Raw genomic sequence first — 20,231 nt, 5'->3', positions numbered from 1 at the left:
GTGGAAGTACCCACCTTTGTCTTTATTGCAGGAAGAGCAGGAGTCCTCTTGGATGAGGAACAAGCAACTTGCCTCCTTCTGCCTGTTGCCCAGGGTACTAGAACAGCAAAAGTAACCACTCACGGCTAAGAGAAGACTTCTATGGGACATGAGAAGTGGGGGAGTGAGGTGCCTCAGCTGAAGACACCTCGCTGAGCACAGCAAGGATTCTCCTGCTCTCCGGAATGGCTGAGGCCATCTTTTTAAAGAGCTGCTTCTTAAAAAACAAATGTATTCAAAATTACACTATCCAATAACAGACAACGTTCATCCTCATTAGTCATCAGGGAAATGCATATTAAAAGCATGACAAAATCTATACAGCTACCACCAAACCTCCATGGTTGGGGGAAGATGTGGAACCAACCACACACTGATGTGGGGAATGTAACCTACAACTACTTTGGAAATCTGGTGTCGCCACCACACACCCCTTAAGACCAACAATCCCACACCTAGGTGTAAATCCAACAGAATACATACACAAGCTCACCAAAAGCCGTGCAGAAGAACGCTCACAGCAGCAGTAACAGCGCTAGCCACAGTGGCACATGACGGAATGCTGTACGGGAAGAAAAGCAAACTACTGCTATGTCTAACCACGTGGAGGAGCCAAACACACAGTGATCAGCAAAAGAAATCAAGCGTAAAAAAGTATGTAATGGTATGAGTTCATTTAAATAATCCTGAAAATAGTGAAAAATAACTGATCTTAACATGTCAAGATAGTGGTAGCTTCCGGTCCCAGAGGATAGTGACTGGGAGTAGAAGGGGTGTTCTGGGGTCTTGGTAATGTTTTTGATAAGGGTGGTGGTGACAGATAGTGTTCACAGTGGGCCGTATACTACCATGAACTTTTCAGATAGTTTCTTAAAAAACAAGTACTGAGTCTGGCTGGCTAAGAGTATGTAACTCTTGACCTCAGGGTCAAGTTTAAGCCCCATGTTGGGCATGGTGTCTGTTTAAAAAATTAAAATCCCAATACCTCAGTGCCCACCCCCACCCTCAAATACAAGTACACCAAAATAACATCAAGAAATAAAAGCACACATTCTATCATATTAATCCACAATTTCTGAAAGGACAACTATTGGAAGAATAAATGACTTAAGAGCGCATCATGGGAAGCAAGCTAATTTGTACCTCCCTTGAAAAAAGCAAACATCATAAAGGGAAGAAGAGATTAGAGGCCCCACGTACCAGGAGAAAAACAAGGACTGGAAATTCATGTAAGAAGAAGTTCAAGCCCACCGCCCTGGAGAAAGCTAGGAGTCCCATTCAGGAGAAACCGCCTGAGCAGCTGCTGGAAGATCCTTTTCTGGACTAAACCAGAGATAAGACCTACAGATTCTGACAGCGGGGGCTCTCCAGTGAAAATGCCAGCCTGTTGCCCTACAGTGAACGTGAACAGTTAAAGAAGCTTCTCATTTTTAGTGCCCCAGTCTGCATCCCTTGAGTAAGGGAGAAAAAGGCTGTGGGGAAGGATAAAAGACAGGTTTTGGAAATATCAGAAATACATTTAACATAAGGATGAAAGGATAAAGTTGAGCAATTCTCCCATAAAGTTGGGCAAAAAGAATAGAAAAAAGGGATCAGTCTAAGAGTGCCAATATCCAGCTATCACTGGAATTCTGCAAAGAGAAAACAGGAGAGAAATCACAAAAAAAAATTAAAACTGAAAAACAAGAGGTCACAAGTTTCCAAAATGCTAACTGCCCAACCCTTTGAATGGAAAAAGAATCCACACCAACATACACATGCGGAAGTTTAAAAATACCAGGGATACACATCCTAAAAACTTCAAGGGGAAAAATCACATGCAAATCAGAACAGCATTAGGCTTTAAAACAATCTAGAAAGATAATGCTTTNGTTTAAAAATACCAGGGATACACATCCTAAAAAGCTTCAAGGGGAAAAATCACATGCAAATCAGAACAGCATTAGGCTTTAAAACAATCTAGAAAGATAATGCTTTCAGGACACTTCTAATTCTAACCACGATAGATGAACAGAAACCAGACTTACCCTCCCCCTCTCAACAACTAAAACCTGACATGTGGGGCACCTGGGTGGCTCAATTAAGCATCTGTCCTTGGCTCAGGTCATGATCTCAGGGTCCTGGGATAGAGCCCTGCATTAGGCTCCCTGCTCAGTGGGGAGTCTGCTTATCCCTCTCATGCTATCTCAAATAAAATCTTTAAAAAACAAAAAAAACCCTGACGTATATGGTTCTCAAAACATCAGGCAATGAAGGACAAAGCTCTGAGAGAAGAGAAATACTGTAGGTGCTACCATGGCCTCAGCATATGGTGTGGATAATTTTCAGACAGCAGCAAAAGGAGGGGAAACCCAAGGTGGAGCCCTACAGTCTCCCAGAGTTGGGAAAACAAAGCATCCAAGGAAACCAAGGCACCTAGTTTGTGGGGCCGACAGAGTACCAGAGAGGAAGAATTGTACAGAGAGAACTCTGTAGATCTGTGCAGAGTCCTCCGCAAGTATTCAGCTGAGTACTGATAAGCTTCTGCATATCAGGAAACTGCCAGAGGCTGGGAAAAGAACCAGCCACAAGGATTAGAACTGGCAAAGAACAGAAAATAGTTCCTGTTCCCGCTAGCCGATATAGAAAACTATCATTTATGGAACACTGTTGCCTTAGTAGTCCAGCAAAATTAATTCCTAATTTTGGAATTAGGAAAAACCAATTCCTATTCAAGTCCCACCTAATAAAGCTTTAAAGTTTGACACAGAAGGATCGAGCTGTTTTGAAGTGACCCAATATATAAAAACAAAGCTCAAAAGTACAAGAATACAAAAATAGCACATAAGTGGGTAAAATTCAGAATGCCTGGCATCCAGTCAAAAACCACTGAACATACAAAGAAGCAACAAAATTGGACCCAGGGAAATCAACTGAAACTGACCCAGAAATTACACAAATGACAGAATTAGTAGACAAGAGCATTAAAACAGTTATTACTGCATACAATATACTTACAAAGCTAGGAAAAAGAAAACATTGAACATGTTCAGTAGAGACATGGAAAATATAAGCAACTCAAACTAAACTTCTAGAGATACAAACTAGTGTCGGAGATGAAAACCCAATAGATTAGCAATGGATTAGACTGCAGAAGATTTTAGTGACCTCGGGGGCATACAAAGCATCCATCTGAAAAAAGAATCCAAAAAAGTGAAGAGCACATCAGTACGATACGGCACACTTCATTTGGCCAAACATAGGAGAATAATCCCCCAAAGGGAAGAGAAAGGAGGGGAATCTTGAGAAATAATTGCTGGGGGAAAAAAATGCTGAAATTTTTTTCCAAATTTACTTGAAAACTATAAAGATGCAGGAAGCTTAATGAACCTAAAGCACAAGAACCGCGGGTGACGGTTGCAGAACGATGTGAGTGTCCTTAATGCCACAAAGCCATACAAAGGTACACCACAATCAAACTGCTTAAAATCAGTGATAGAGAATATCTTAAAAACACCCTCCCACAAAGACACGTTATGTACAGAAGAACAAAGATAAAAACGGTAGATTTCTCACTGGAACCAATGGAAGCAAGGTGACAGTAGTGCAACATTTAAAATACTGGTGGGGCGGGGAAGGGGTATCAACCGAGAATTCTATACCTGGCAAAAATATCTTTCAAATAGTGAAAGAGAAAATAGGCAACTACTTAGAGGCAAATCAGATTAGTGATTAGGGAGTGAGTGCTTAATAGGTACAGAGTGTCCTTTAAAGATTAAAAATTCTTGAACAAGAGAGTGGTGATGGCTGCACAACACTGAATGGATTTAGTGACACCTAATTGTATACTTCAGAATAATTAAAATGTTAAATTTCATATTAGATGTATTTTACCACAATTTTTTAGAGGTGAAGGAGAAACAAAGACCTTTTCAGACAGAAAAGCTGAAAGAACTCAATACAGGCTAACCTACACTAAAACAGAGTCCTTCAGGCAGAAGGAAAATGATACACCACATGGAAATCTGGGTCTGCAGAAAGAGTACCAAAATAGTAATTACATGGGCAAATACATAAGATGTTTTTTCTTAAATGTCTTTAAAAGATAATTATTTAAATAAAACAACAAGGTATTGGGGATATTTGATGAATAAAGAAATAAATGTATGACAATGGCACAAAGGCTAGGAAGAAAGAAACAAAATATGCTCTTGTAATACCAATCATGAAATGGTACAATATTACTTGAAGGCAGACTAAGATAAATTAGAGGTGTATATACTATAAATCCTAAAACAACTACTTAAATAATAGTTTTAACCAATAAGCCAACTAAGGAGACAAAACAGAATCATAAGAAGTATTAAAAGAAAGGAGAAAAGAGAAAAAAAGCACACAGAACACAAGACAAATAGCAAAAAGGTATATTTAAGCCCAACCATATCCGGGTGCCCGGCTGGCTCAGAGAGCACACGACTCAATCTCAGGGTCGTGACTTCAAGTCCCAAATTGGGAATGTAGCCTGCTTTAAAAACAAAAACAAAAACAAAGTATCCTAAACCCAACCATATCAATAATCACATTAAATGTAAATGGTCTACACATTCCAATTAAAAGACAAATTGTCAGATTGGCCCAAAAACAAAAACCCCAACTATATGCCACCCCTGAGAAACCCACTTTAAATATGTAAATACAAAGAGGATAAAAGTAAAAACGATGGAAAGAGATGTACTGTGCTAAAATTAATCAGAAGAAAGCTGAGGGGGGCACCTGGGTGGCTTAGTTGGTCAAGTGTCTGCCTTTGGATCAGGTCATGATTCCACTGGGGTCCTGGGAAAGCCCTGCTCCGAGGGAAGCCTGCTTCTCCCTCTCCCTCTGCCTGGCGTTCCCCCTGCTTCTGTGCTCGCTCTGTCCAATAAATAAATAAAATCTTTTTTAAAAAATAAAATTTAAAAATGTAAAAAAATTTTTTTAAAAGAAGAAAGCTAAGGAATGTTAATATTGCTATGTTAATACCAAAGTATATTTCTGAGCAAATAGTATAAAGAATACAGAAAGTCTTTTCATAATAATGAAAGAACCAAACAAGAACCTGTCTTAAGTGTTTATATATCTAATAACAAGGCTTCAAAATAATGAAGGAATGATAGAATCGTAAGGAAAAACAATCTTCAATTACAATAAGGATTTCAAACAAACTCTTCCCCCATGATAATTAGGAAAACAAGTAAACAGAACATCAATAAGGACATAAAGGCTTGAACAACACTATGAACCAATTTGACCTATCTGCCAGTTCTTTTAAAGATTTATTTTTAGGGGTGCTTGGGTGGCTCAGTTGATTAAAAGTCTGCCTTCAGCTCAGGTCATGATTCCAAGGTCCTGGGATCAAGCCCTGAGTCAGGCTCCCTTTTCAGAGGGGAGTCTGCCGCTCCCTCTCTCTCTGCCCCTCCCCACCACTTCTGCTCTCTTTCTCTCAAAAAAAATAAAATCTTAAAGATTAGGGGCGCCTGGATGGCACAGCGGTTAAGCGTCTGCCTTCAGCTCAGGGCATGATCCCGGCGTTATGGGATCGAGCCCCATGTCAGGCTCCTCTGCTATGAGCCTGCTTCTTCCTCTCCCTCTCCCCCTGCTTGTGTTCCCTCTATCGCTGGCTGTCTCTATCTCTGTCAAATAAATAAATAAAATCTTTTAAAAAAATAAAATAAAAATAAAAAAAGATTAATTTTTAGAAAGAGTAGGCAAGTGAGCATGAGCTGGGGGAGGGGCAGAGGAAGAGAAAGAATCTCAGACTCCCCACTGTGCATGGAGCCTGATGTGGGGATCGATCTCACAACCTTGAGATCATGACCTGAGCCTAAATCAAGAGTCGGATGCTTAACCGACTGAGCCACCCAGGCACCCCCATCTGCCATTTATGTTAACACTCCATCCAACCAAAATAGAATGCACATTCAAGTACATACAAAACATTTGTGGCCTAGAGAATATTCTAAGGATAAAACAAGTCTCAATAAATTTGAAAAGATTCAGGTCATACAAATTATGTCTCTGACCACAAGGAAATTGAATTAGTAATCAGTAACAAATCTGGGGGCACCTGGGTCACTCACTTGGTTAAGTGTCCAACTCTTGATCTCAGCTTTTTTTTTTTCCCCCAGCTCAGCTCTTCATCTCAGGGTTTTGAGTTCAAGCTCTGTGTTGGGCTCCATGCTGGGTGTAGCACTTACTTAAAAAAATCTGGGGGCTCTGGCTAGCTCAGTTATAAGAGCATGTGATTCTTGAACTTGGGGTCATGAGTTTGAGCCCCATTACTTACATAAACTTTAGAAAAAATAAATCTGGAAAATATCCAATTATTAGAAACTCATAGTAGGGGTACCTGGGTGGCTCAGCCGTTAAGCGTCTGCCGTCGGCTCAGGTCATGATCCCAAGGTCCTGGGATCGAGCCCCACATCAGGCTCCCTGCTTGGCGGGAAGCCTGCTTCTCCCTCTCACACTCCCCTTGCTTGTGTTCCCTCTCTCGCTGTCTCTGTCAAATAAATAAAATCTTAAAAACAAAAACCAAAAAACTTGCACATGAGTGTTAATGGAAGCACTACTTATAATAACCAAAAATTATCAATTGATGAATGGAAGAAATCAAAGTATTTTGAATTGAATGAAAATGAACATCGAAAATTCGTGAGATGCAGGTAAAGCAGTTCTTAGGGAAATTTATAGCACTAAACACTTATATTAGACAAGAAGAAAAGTCTCAAATGAGTGATCTCAGCTTTGACCTTAATTTGAACAAGAAAAAAAAGCTCAAAGTAAGCAGAAGGCAGCAAATTAAGATCAGAATGGAATGGAGAAAAAAGATCAGAATGCAAACCAATGAAATGGAAGAAAAAAACAGTAAAGGAAATCAACGGGACCAAAGTTGATTTTTTGAGATCAATAAAATTGATAAAACTCTAACCCGTGGTTGCCATGCTATGGGTCATAATCTAGCTGCCTGGTTTTGTAAATAAAATTTCATTGGAAGTCTCACCCGTGGGTATTATCCATGGCTGCCTTCACTCTCTAATAGCATTGTTGAGTAGTTGCAATACAGACTGCAATGGCCTGCAAAGCTTTAAATATTTACCATTTGGCCTTTAAGAAAGAAAAAGTTGGAAGAACCACTGCTCTAGCCAAACAGATCAGGAAAAGAGAAAAATTAGCATCAGGAATGACAGGTGACATCACTACAGATTTTATAGATATTTTTAAAATAAGGTAATATTACAAACACCATTATGCCAATAAATTAACTTACTAAAATGGACAAATCCTTTGAAAGACAACACCAAAGTTCACTCAAGAAAAATAGAAAACCTGAGTAGCTATATGTGTTAAAACTGATAAAGGGTATCATACTTAGGGCACCAGGGTGGATCGGTCAGTTAAGCATCTACCTTCGGTTCAGGTCACGATCTCAGGGTCCTGGGATCGAGCCCCGCATGGGGTTCCCTGCTCAGCACGGAGTCTGCTTGTCCCTCTGCCCATCTCCCCACTGCTCATGCTTGCTTGCTTTCTAATCAATAAAAAGGGTATCATACATATTTATGGTTGAGTTATGGTAGTTTGTGGTTTACAAGAAATTGGTCTATTTCTCCCAGTTCCTTTTAAGGGCTCATCTGATTAGGTCAGGCCCACTCAGAGTACTCTTCCTCATTAACTCACAGCCAACTGATTTGAGACTTCACACCCCCAAAATCTCTTCACAGCTTTGTCATAATACATAAAACAATCATATTCACGGTCCTGCCCACACTCAAGGGGAAAGTGCATACCTTATACATGTACATTACATGTATGCCATGTACACCAGGGGTCAGGAATTCTTCATGGACAACTTAAAATTCTGCGGATCACAAATAAGGAAACAAATTTATCCACCGACGGGGCACCTGGGTGGCTCAGGTCATGATCTCAGGGTTGTGAGATCAAGCTCCACATTGGGCTCCGCGCTGGGTGTGGAGCCTGCTTAGGATTCTCACTCTCCCTCTCTGTCCCTCCCTCCACTCTCTCTCTCTCTCTCCAAAAAAAACTAAAAATAAAAATGTATCCACTGCAACATTATTTTTAATCATAAGATATTGGAAACAACCTAAACATAAATAGGAGAATGGGCAAATAAACCACAGTACATTCACACAATGAAGTAATTTTTTTAAAAAAGACTTTATTTATTTGACACAAAAAGAGAACACAAGCAAGGGGAGTGGCAAGGAGAGGGAGAAGCAGGCTCCCCGATGAGCAGGGAGCCCAGTGTGGGGCTTGATCCCAGAACCCTGGGATCATGTCCCAAGCCAAAGGCAGACGCTTAACTGACTGAGCCACCCAGATGCCCCGATGCAGTGATTTTTTTAGTGAGGTATTAACTGACATATACAATGGGAGTTATCTTGAGAATATGCTAGTAAGTGAAAAAAGTGAAGTTCAAGAGTTATTTGTAATGTGCTACCTCTGGTGTAAGAGAAAAGAGGAAATAAGAAAATACATTTGGTTATTTTGGCAAAAAAACAAAGTTTAGGGGGAGCAAAAAGAATAAAACAGAAACTAACGAGACTGCCCACAGATAATGGATGGAAACAAGGTGAAAGGCTGGAGATGTTAAATGGGAGTGGAAGGTATAAGGGCTAGTAACGCTTCTCAGTAAACCTTTTGTAGTTTTAAGTTGGAACCATACTAATACTTTACATACTGTAAAATACTGTAATTAGCAAACCTAGGGAAAACAATCCCTAAGACAGAATATAAACAAAAACAAATCAAGATAAGCGTATGTCAAATGAATAACGTAACACATCAAAAGATGGAGGCAAAAAAAAAAAAAACCTAAAATTTTGAACACATTTTGACTATATACCCTCATAATAAAGTCAAAAAGTTATGAACAAATATTTAGCTTGTTAGTAGGTTAAGTTTTCTGTAGCGGTAAGGTTTACACAATACTGAAACTACTTTCTCTGTATTTGAGGATTGAGCAAATAAGTAAATATATTGAGAATAACGGGAGCCAGATTTCTCATTGCTGGAGAAGGCAAAGGATAGAATCAACCTTGTGGTGATGGCCTGAAACCGGATGTATTGTTATAAACTCAAGGTGTAAACACAGTTATAACATCAAGGATATGCATGTCTGTAACACATATACATAATACATATATAAATACATATATACATACTTCGTAGCTGTCTGCTGAGAGGACACAAACAATAACCCCCACCCTCCCACAGTAACACTGTGTATGCCAAGCACCCAGATGATGGTTTCTAACTACTGTTCTCCCCCAAAAGAATCCAGGGTTTCTAGGCAAAAAAATTAATTCTAGCCCTGAGGGAGGGAAAATACAAGATGAACCTGGAATATCTTGTGTCAGAAAATACGGATGTATTCAAGAAATAGTTGGCCATGCCAAAAACACACAGGAACTAGCTGGCCAAATCTGGCCATCAAAATAACTGTATCTGAGCATCAGAATAAATGATAGAAATGGATAATAAAAAATTGAATAAAATAACCTATTTTTATATATGAATGAATGGGGGAGAAAGAACAGTTCTTCCTTAAAATAGAACACCAAGGAATGATGGAGTTAGAAAATCATCATTGCAATAGTAATAATTCAGGCAAAGAATCATCATGGACGCTAAAGCATATTTATAGTCTCAAAATACCTCCCCCAAAGACAGTAAGTAAAAAAGGAAAAACTAGCTTTACAGTGGTGAAACCTGCAGACTGCCTTCTTTACCAAGTGATCAAAATTGTCACTAATGAGACATTGATAGCACATGGCCATGCATCTTAGGATGCATTGAGACCATATAATTTCTGGTATTCCTACCGAAATGGCATAACCTAAATCGTAAAAAAATAAATAAATAAAAAATATTTTTTAAAAAAATCAGACAAACCAAATTAAAAGGATGTTCTACAAAGTAACTGGCCTATAATCCTGAGAAATTTAAAGTCTTTGAGAACAATTTGAGGAACTGTCCCAGATTAGAGGCTAAAGAAACATGGTAACTATATGCAACACATGGTCTTACACCAGAGAAAAATGTTTTTGTCACTATTGGGATAAATTTCGCATTGGTAAAATAGAATAAGGTTTGTAAAAGATAATAAATACTATCAATGTTAACTTCCTGATTATTGCACTGTGGTTAAGTTAAAAAAATGTCTTCTTAGGAAACACACACTTGAAGCAGCTGCGATTAAGTGGTGCCATATCTGCAACTCCTTCTCAAATAATTTGAGTTTAGGCAAAAAAAATTACAGATTCAATGCTAAAGCAAATACAATAATAGTTAATAAAAGCAATGCTGTCCAATGCCATGATTTGGAAATATGGCAGTGAGCACCAGAAGAAATAGCTAAAAAAAAGCAGTCAACTTTTAGGAGAGAATTTCAAGAGAAGGAAAAAGGACAAGAAATTATTTCTTGAGTCTTTAGCTGTACTTATTTTAGGACATACAATACTTTAAAAAATATTTCAGAGGCGCCTGGGTGGCTCAGTCAGTTGAGCATCTGACTCTTGGATTCAGCTCAAGTCATGATCTCAGGGTCTTGAGACTGATCCCTAAATCGGGCTCCACACTCAGCAGGGGTCTGCCTGAGATTCTCTCTCCCTCTGCCCCTCCCCCAGCACATGCATGCATTCTAAAATAAATAAAATCTTTAATATATTTCAAAAAGTATATCCATTATAAAACATTTAGAAACTACAGATTACTAAAGAAAGCAAACCAAAAAAATTACTATTTTACTCAATTGTCTAATCCAACCAAAGGGAAGGAAAACAAGTTTATCTACTCCATCCCCAAAAACTAAAGTTATGGGTGACAAGCCCCAAAGCCCTCTCTGCCCCAGAGGATTCTTCCTCTGCCCCAGAGGATTCTTCCTCACACCTCCTTTAAGTCCCAAGTGGATTTTCAATCATGCCAGAAGTGGCCCAAGTCTCTCAGTCTTTCAGTCTTCTTTCACCAAAGACAAGGTCTTTCTGAGCTAATTTTTACTGAGGTGCAACTGACATAAAGTATACCAAAAAAACCCTATAGTTATATATTATCTTCTCTGGTCTTGCTTCTTTTTCTCAGTATAGCTCAGACCTGAATATCAGTCCCAGCTCTGCCACGAATTATCTGCATAGCTTTCTGCAGATCACTCCTTTCCACTGATGAAATGAGGCAATTCTTCCCTCTTTTCCCAGCACCACTAGGTTGTTAGGAGAAAAACAAATGAGCTCAAAATGACCTAAGGTCCTGCGCAAATTGTGAGGTGCTGAGCAGTAATGAGTAATTCTGCTAAGGCTCAACCAATCTCAGAACTGAGGCTTTTAAGATACCTGCCATTCTCTATTCAATTGGAGGCAGTCCCACCTCTACCCCAAATCATCACCAGAGCTACAACCATCCATTTCCTCAAAATCCAATAGAAAATTTATCTTGAATGTCTGGCACTGAGAAGAAGCTCATGCTGCAAATACTGGGGTTCCAGGAAGCACAGGGGAGAGGAAAAAAAAAAAAAAAAAAGCCTAGTCCTGCTCACCTTCCCCCTATTTCAGAGCCAACTCCAGCCCACTCCATCTTCCCTGAGGTCTCCAGAGTGCAAAGGAGAAGGAACCACAAGACTCAGCTGAACTCCAAGTACAAACTTTATTTCTATTACAAGTATGTTGTTAATAATAATAATAATAATAGTAGTAGTAGTAGTAATAGTAGTAGTAAAATAAAAAGAGGGGATCGGGGCTCTGAAACTTGGTTTTCAGAGCAAGCCATGGAGCTTAGGCCTCAGTCCTCATCCAGGCAGAGCCCAGCACGGCTCTGGTGGCAACAGGGAGCCCCCAGCCTTCTCCATTAGAAGACAGTAAAGACAAAGGAGCTGTGCTCCCCGCCAGAAACAGAAGGCAGTTATGCCAAATGCCAAAGAAGCAGATAAAAACAAAATCTCTAGTGCACTCACCTCTAGCTCAACTCACCTCCAAAGCCTTGTTCCTAACATATTGCAACTGGCCTGAACACTTTACCAGAGTGCCTCCATACACACCAGAGGCCCAAATCCTAGAGTGGGGAGGGACAGTACACAGGACAGGGTACCTAAAAGTTTCCAAATTGAGGCCCCAGCAGAGAAGAGAATCACTTCACTCATGAGTACCAGGTTTCCAGAACCCTCTCTCCTCTTTCCACCAGGACTACACAGCACCAAGAAGCAGTGGCAATAGTATGTCAAAAGATGGAGCCCTGGTGGGCTGAGAGGCCATAACTTGTATTTCTGCACAGCCAAAGGCAGTAGCTACAGATGAAACATTTCTCAACAGCCGCCCTGCTAACCGCCCCCCCAAACGCTCAAACTCCCACAGCACAATCTCAAAAGACACAAAAAGGCCATAACCTAGAAAAAGTTAAGATCTGTAAAATCTCCCCTGCCCAAGAGGTGGGGCCTGAACCGCGCGCGGCAAGTGCGCTGTGCAGAGAAGATGGAGCCACTGTGCAGTTCTCTGCAACACCATTACTCCTCCTCTTCCTCCTCTGCATCCCCAGCTCCCTGCTGTTTGGGGGGTTTAGCCTGTTGAACAAGAGAACACAAACAAAGTTGAAAGGAGGAAGCGAAAAAGCAGTCGTCCTCCTTTAGAGCCCGAGAAATGTCAAACGTATATGGAAACCTCATCCATTGCCCACCTCATCTGACTCCAAGAACCATACCAGTCCCACCCATTTATAAGTCCTCACTGAGCATTACTGGCTGGATCCCCAATTACCTTTGCAGTTCTGTTTCGGTAGTTGGCGGTTGTGGAGGTGACCCGTGAGTTTCTGCCACCTTCACTCCTACCACTGAAAGAGAAGGATTGGAAACTAGTTCCTAAGATATCTCTGAACAAAAGTCAGAAACAGCTGGAACCAGACAAAAGCAACTTTCTGCCAGCAAACAAAACAAATGAACAATGAAAAACCCACAGAAAGCAAAAGAAGGTTTTGGAATCAGGTCACAATACACACAAAGTCCATACTCCCACTGTGTTCTCCTGAGCTACTCCCAAGCTCCAGTCTTGGGCTACTGATTCTTACCTTACTCCATGTCTCCCTGAAGGCCCACGGGGGAAAGTGGGTACGAGGTTTTCTGGGTAGAGATTTCGCACTGGGTGAATCACTGGAACGTGTCCAGTGGCCATGGCCGAGTTATGGCTGTTTCGATTGCGCACCCGGCCATCCTGGCTGTCTAAGTTGTTGAGCTTAAGTATGCGAGGAGGGCTAGGCTGGCACCCAGGTCTGGGGCCTGATGTAGATGTTGACAGTCGGTCACAAGTAGCTGTCATATTGTTAATGGGTCTGCTGGGGGGAAGAGGGTAGGTGGGCCCTTTAGCTGTTTCCTGCTTGATATCATCCATGTAACCAGAAGACAAGTCTCCTGAGAAGAGAAAAAAGCACCAGCTTTAGGGAAAAGCCTGCTCTTGCTATTAGTGCTGGAACTTGGGCAGGAATAACAGGATTCTAGGCCAAAGACTGCCTTACTGTTGAAACCCACATCTCCAGGATAAGGTCTGGGAACATCTTGTCTACACTTATTACCTGAGTCCTCAAATACAGTCTCCTGAGTATTCAACAATGGTGTGCCAGCAAATCTTGAAAAATAATATGTCATTGGCTTTGTAATGGTTAGGTTTCAAAAACAGCTTACCTGCCTACTCATGAGGCTTCTAAATAATATTACTAATAAATCTGAGTACCCTAAACATAGTTCAACTAGAAGCAGAGACCCAGGGCAGACATAGTAAGGTCTGAAAATGATCTCCAAATTATCCACTAACTGCACAGATAGGAGACCTGCAGCTGAAAAAGCACTGACAAGCATGTCTACGGCTGTCCCCAAAGCCATTACCCTGTAATACACTCAAGGTAGCTTCGTCTAACATGGGACCACAACTAGCCTAAAGAGAGTCCACAGTGAGATCCTACTACTGTGCTTGGTAATTCAGAATTCAGGTAACCCCCATGTTAGAGTAGCAGATGAGAAGTGGTAAGTAGGCCTGAGCCAGCAGCAGACCTGTGGCCTTGGCTCAGCCCTGGCTAATACCCTGGTGTCTGACACGCCTCTTGGGAAGCTCTGGTGAGGTTTCTGGAGGCTGGAAATCCTGTCTAGGAATCCCCTCTGTCACATGGTTGTTTGCTGTGGCTGGGCGTTGATCACACTGGTCCTAACAAGAAAAACCAGAATTAGTTCCTCAGGATTGAGTTCTTCCTATGAATAACTATGAAAGGGAGCATCAGGAGGCAAGGAAGGAACAGCAGGCTGGGTAAACAGACCTTATTGGGGAGGGAGGAAACAGACATGACTTTGACAACCACTGTCAGGAAGGGCCTGGGACTAAGAGGAAACATATGGAATGGCAAAATCATTCCCATTAGCACCTAAGGCACTGAAAGAAGCACTCTGATTATGCCAGGATGAAGGAACGGCTGGCCTTAAGAGCCCAGAGAAGCATGTCAATACTTTGATCATAGAGCATTTGCATGGTTGCTTATTTCACAGTCTCCCTCAGAGACAACAAGCAGTTACTTGTCTACTGCTTGATCTAAAAGCAAAAGTCTTTCTTACAGAAATGAAATGTGTGATGTTCTAGCAAGAGCTATATAGGATCAACTACAGAAAAGACCCTGAACATACCCTCACTATTAGCTCCTCATAACAAACAAGACTAGGCAGAAAATGTATTTTTTACCAACAGGTTGGAATCCTAGACTGCAAAGCTAAAAACAGCTTCAGACTGTCCAGTCTAACTCCTTTATTTATAGATATCCCCAGTGAGGGGACAGACCTATCTATAAAGGTAAAGCCAGAACCAGACCTCGAGGACTCCTGCAATGCAAGACTCAAATGCCACCACAACAGGAAGAACCTGCCTCATCAAAAATAAAATGTTTGTCAGTGACCTCAGGGAAACTCTCATCAAAATCCTTATGGCATGGGGCTCAGTCAGTTAAGCGTCTAACTCTTGGTTTCAGCTCAGGTCATGATCTCAGGGTTGTGAGATCGAGCCCTATTTTGGGCACCACGCTGAGGATGGAGTCTGCTTAAGGTTCTCTTTCTGCTCCTCCTCCCCTCTCACACGTGCTCTCCCACCCTCTAAAATGATAAAAATAAAAAATCCTTTTGGCAGGTCCTGGATGCCTGCTTAAATGGAGTCCTGGCTCTTGGGCCTTGGCTAATGACATTATGGTTTTAGCTGACAGAGGTAGAGAAAGTCTGAAAGCCTGAGGCAGTGGACACCTCAGATAGCTCACGGAACAGGGCCTGGCCAGGAGCCAGGTCAGGTATGCAAGCAACTTAAAAACTAAAGCAGCATTCTCAGTTCTGAAAGCCTTAGGTTCATTCAGAGGATGTGCATGGAGTGAAACAGACAGGTCCTCCGGGGACTCTTACCTGGTGATGGAACAGCACCTCCTCCTCCAGCTGCACCCCACAGAATTCACATGGGATGATGATGCCATCCTCCACAGGGGGCGAGTCGTTCAGGCCCATCAAAGAGTCTAACTGGTTACTCGCGGCCTGCTGCAAAAACTTTTGGAAGATGACATCAGGGTCCTCCACCCCTTTGGGGGAAGTATTGCCCATACTGAGTGAAGGTAAGGCACAGGAAGGATTACAGCTTGTCTGTCTCAAAAAACATAGGTTTAAAAAAAAAAAAAAAAAAGCAGGTGTTAAGGGAAACACTACATTCTTAAAACACTGTCTAATAGTCACAAATGTTAATCATCCTTAATAACGAGGAAACTAAAAACGGTTAGGGCAAACACAGATGGAACACTCTTAAACATTTCTGTGCTGTTTTAAATTTTTTACTGTGTTCATGTGATTATGATTATTCTTTTTTTTTTTTTTAAGATTTTATTTTTAAATAATCTCACCTAACATGGGGATGGAACTTATAACCCTGAGATCAAGAGCTGGCTACCAACTAAGCCAGACAGGAGCCCCCTGTGATTATTCTTTTTAAATTGAGAAGATTCAAGATTCTTCCCACAGCCATTAAGTAAAAGAGGCTGTTATCCCTATTAATAGGTTTCTTATGCTGTTCCCAAACCAAAAAGCAGATGTATTCAAATACTATATTATTCCACTTACGGGGGGAATATATGTTCCACCCAGAGCACAGGGATTACTTAATAGTTATGGAAATGCCACATGAAGCGAAACGAAATCAGAGAGCAACAGTGTTGAGGGGAAAAAGTGGTTCCCTCCACCAAGTAATCCTCAAACACAAAGGCTATCCTCTTATCATCCCTAAATGCCTCAAGAACTTTCACTCATTCAAAAAGCATAGGACACCTTTCATATACCAGGTATTGAGAGATTCAGTAGCTAGGAAAACACAGAACCTTCTCAAGGAACTCAGCCTAGTGTTGCAGACCAACAGGGGATCAGGAGACCACACCACGGGGTGACAGGCTAAAAGAGAAGTGGGCACAGGACTTTTGAGTAAGACCTCTGACCTTGACTTCAGAAGATCCTTCAGGATAGTTTCCTGAAAGTCATGTCAGAACCAACTCTACTAAGGGTCTGTGTTGTTGGGTGTTGAGGAAGCAGGGATGGATGGCCACATATCATACAGGCAGAAAAAATAAAGTGCAAAAAAAATCCTTAACCCTTCCAGGGAACTGCAAGGACTTTAATACACCTCCGATAATCAAAATGGGGCATGAGATGACACCAGATTAAGATGGTCAGTGGACATGTACACTAGTCACCATACTATGGAGAGAGCAACCAGGTCTGCTGGAATGAACATTATTTTCCAAGAGGGAACAAAGCTGAGTTCTCATATCCTTAGGTCAGTCACACCATGGGAAGAAACACAGTTGCTACCTCCTGCCATGGGTATATTAAAATAGTTGGGTTAAGATCTCATGTGGCCTACAACACCAGCTATGGCCTGCACACATTCCTCAAGTAATTACAACACACCTGATGGTCAATCAGCAGTTCCTCTGGGTACAGCTCCTCACAAAATTCACAAGGCAACATGGTCCGGTCAGCTGCACCTAGGTATCAGGCCATACAGTCAGACTCAACGAACAAAAACAAACTTGATTCAACCTTTTATCCCCCTTTTAAGGTTTTATATAAAAGTCTGACTTCCTTTGACTTTTCTTAGATGTAGCAATTTGTGGAACTGTAAATTCTCCAAGAGGAGCCATCTAAGAGACAAATTCTAAGGAAAAAATTTCCAGTATGAAAAAAAGAGATTTACTTGTCACCGTTTCCTGAGCAGGAGTAAAGTAGTAGCTTACCCACTACTCTAATTAAGGAAGAATGTGAATGTGTACTAACCCCAGGCACTAATCTAAAAGCTTCTGTACATTATTTCTATCCTCAGAGAAAACTTATAAAGGAGATCCTACATTACCCTCATTTTATAAGTCAAAAACCTGAGGCTCACTTATGACTGGTAGATAGATACCCTTAAAAACTCTCCCAGTACAAAATACCAAGAAAGATGCACAACAAACAAAAGTAATTTACAAGAGCAAATAAATAAGAGTAGTTTTAAATCCAGGATTCTTCAAACACAATAGCCTCAGGAAGACTGCTGAACAACTGGAGGGTGAACAATGAGGAGAGTTAAGAAAATGTGCCTACCTAGGTCTTCACTCTGGGTAGGAGAAAAAAGTCTGTGCTAAGGAACAGCAGCTAGAGTTCGACCTTTACACAGGTTTGAGGTTTGAGTCTAGAATCTACATTTGTTTTTACATAAATTCACATTTATAATTTTTAAAAGTCCAAGCCACCCAAAAATTCAATTTAAAATTATTCCAGGGAGACCCGGGTGGTGTGGTGCAGTCTGTTGGGCATTCAACTCTTGCTCTGAGCTCAGGTCCTGCACAATCTCAGAGTCGTGAAATCGAGCCCCACATCAGGCTCAGCACTCAGCACAGTGTCTGCTTAAGATTCTTTCTCCCTCGGGGCGCCTGAGTGGCACAGCGGTTAAGCGTCTGCCTTCGGCTCAGGGCGTGATCCCGGCATTATGGGATCGAGCCCCACATCAGGCTCTTCTGCTAGGAGCCTGCTTCTTCCTCTCCCACTCCCCCTGCTTGTGTTCCCTCTCTCGCTGGCTGTCTCTATCTCTGTCAAATAAATAAAAAAATAAAATCTTTAAAAAAAAAAAAAAAAAGATTCTTTCTCCCTCAACCCCTCCTCCGCACTGTCCCCCCGCTCTCTCAACTAAATCTTCTAAAAAATAAAAAAATAAAACTCCCAGTCAGTAGTATCCCTAGGAACCTATCAGAAGCATATATAAATAGTCTGAGAAACACATTAGGAATTTCAATGTTAAAACACACATGGAGTAGGCATGAGGGTGGCTCTAGGTTGGGTGACTCTTGGTTTTGGCTCAGGCCAAGATCCCACGGGTCATGGGATCAAGCCCTGCACTGGGCTCTCTTGCTCAGCACAGAGTTTGCTTAGGAGTCAGTCTCTCCCCCCACCCCTTTAGCCCTTCCCCTTACTTGCATGCTCTCTAAAATAAATCTTTTAAAAAATTAAAACAAGGAATGCCTGAGTGGCTCAGTTGATTAAGCATCTGCCTTCAGCTCAGGTCATGATCTCAGGGTCCTATGACTGAGCCCCGCATTGGGCTCCCTGCTCAGCAAGGAGTCTGCTTCTCCCTCTTCCTCTCCTCCTCTTCCCCCCCTCATGCTCGCATGCGCCCTCTCTCTCAAATAATAAAATCTTAAAAAAAAAAATTAAAAACAAAATAAAAGCTCACATATGCAGGAGGCAGCAAGCCACCATGACAGTCAGCAGAAACAAATATCAAAAAAGAGACTTTAGATATACTTATTTTTCTGTAGCATCTGAAAATATATCTAAAATGTTTAAAGACATGTTTAAAAAGGAACTGGAATATGACTACCTCAGATACAAAAGGCTTTTTTTTTAAGATCAGGTCATTATCCCCGGGTCCTGGGATTGAGTCCCATATTGGGCTCCTTGCTCAGCAGGGAGCCTGCTTCTCCCTCTGCCTGCCACTCCCCCTGCTTGTGCTCTCTCTCTGATAAATAAATGAAATCTTAAAAAAAAAAAGAAAGAAAAGAAAGAAAAGAAAAGAAAAAAGAAAAAAGAAAAGAAAAAAAAAAGATCTGAGACAGAGGGCACACAAACCCATGAGTGGGGGCAGGGGCAGAGGGAGAGAATCTTCAAGCAGACTCCCTCCTGAGCATGGAGCCCACAGAGGGTTCAATCTCCTGACCCATGAGATCATGATCTGAGCCAAAACCAACAGTCAGACGCTCAACCGAGCCACCCAGGTGCTCCTATAGAGGATTATTCAAGGGATGCCTGGGTGGCTCAGTCGGTTAAAGGATACGCCTTAGGCTCAGGTCATGATCTCAGGGTCCTGGGATCAAGCCCCGCATCGGGCTCCCTGCTCAGTGGTGGGGTCCTCTTCTACCTCTCCCCCTGCCCTCCCCCTACTCGTGTTCTCTCTCTCTCAAATAAAATCTTAAAAAAGATTATTTAAAACACAATGAGGCGTGCTGAAGGAAAAAACAAACGGAACTCAAATAAATAAAAACTATATTAATCACTGAAGTGAAATCTCAATGGACATATTGAACAATAGATTAGAAAGCAGACATTTAAGAAATTACCCAGAATGCACCCCAGAGGACAAAGAAATGCAAAATACAAGAAACGGAGAATAGAGAAAAATCTAACACGTGTAGGAGAGCCTGGGTGGCTCAGTGGTTAAGCATTAGACTCTTGATTTTGGCTCAGGAAGGTCCTAATCTTGAGGTGGTAAGATCAAGCCCCGCATCAGGCTCAGTGTTCCATGGGAAGTCTGCTTGAGATTTTCTGTCTCCCTTTACTACCCCCAAACCCCTGCTTGCAGTCGTGCCCACTCACACTCTCTCAAATAAATAAAATCTTAAAAAAAAAAAGAAAAAAGATAAAGAGACTACAAAGAATGAAAGACAGGGGGCACCTGGGTGCTCAGCTGGTTAGGCATTTGCCTTCAGCTTGGGTCATGATCTCAGGGTCCTGGAATTGAGCCCTGTGCCAGGCTCCCTGCTCAGCAGGGAGTTGGCTGCTCTCTCTCTCTCCCCTGTCCCTTCCCCCCAACCCCCCCGTCTCTCTCTCTCTCTGTCCCTTCCCCCCAACCCCCCCCCGCTCATTCTCTCTC

At 41.7% G+C, this 20,231-nt stretch overlaps 1 protein-coding gene across 2 annotated transcripts in view; it reads right to left on the bottom strand.

Moving 5' to 3' along the window:
- Nucleotides 1-11,690: 11,690 nt before the first annotated feature.
- Nucleotides 11,691-20,231, bottom strand: part of TRAFD1 (TRAF-type zinc finger domain containing 1) — a 27,096-nt gene continuing 18,555 nt past the window's right edge. For both annotated transcript variants that reach the window (XM_002925241.4, XM_019805960.2), the window contains exons 7-12: nt 17,015-17,091; nt 15,473-15,703; nt 14,126-14,246; nt 13,120-13,459; nt 12,813-12,885; nt 11,691-12,619 (exon numbers count right to left, since the gene is read on the bottom strand). In XM_002925241.4, the coding sequence (XP_002925287.2) occupies nt 12,563-12,619; nt 12,813-12,885; nt 13,120-13,459; nt 14,126-14,246; nt 15,473-15,703; nt 17,015-17,091 (899 nt within the window). In that variant the 3' untranslated portion in view covers nt 11,691-12,562. The remainder of the gene's footprint in view (nt 12,620-12,812; nt 12,886-13,119; nt 13,460-14,125; nt 14,247-15,472; nt 15,704-17,014; nt 17,092-20,231) is intronic.

The sequence above is a fragment of the Ailuropoda melanoleuca genome, chromosome 12 (assembly GCF_002007445.2).
Source record: "Ailuropoda melanoleuca isolate Jingjing chromosome 12, ASM200744v2, whole genome shotgun sequence".
NCBI classification, from domain to species: domain Eukaryota; kingdom Metazoa; phylum Chordata; class Mammalia; order Carnivora; family Ursidae; genus Ailuropoda; species Ailuropoda melanoleuca.
The sequence above is the reverse complement of the archived record's forward strand: the minus strand, read 5'-3'. Positions and strand labels throughout refer to the sequence as shown.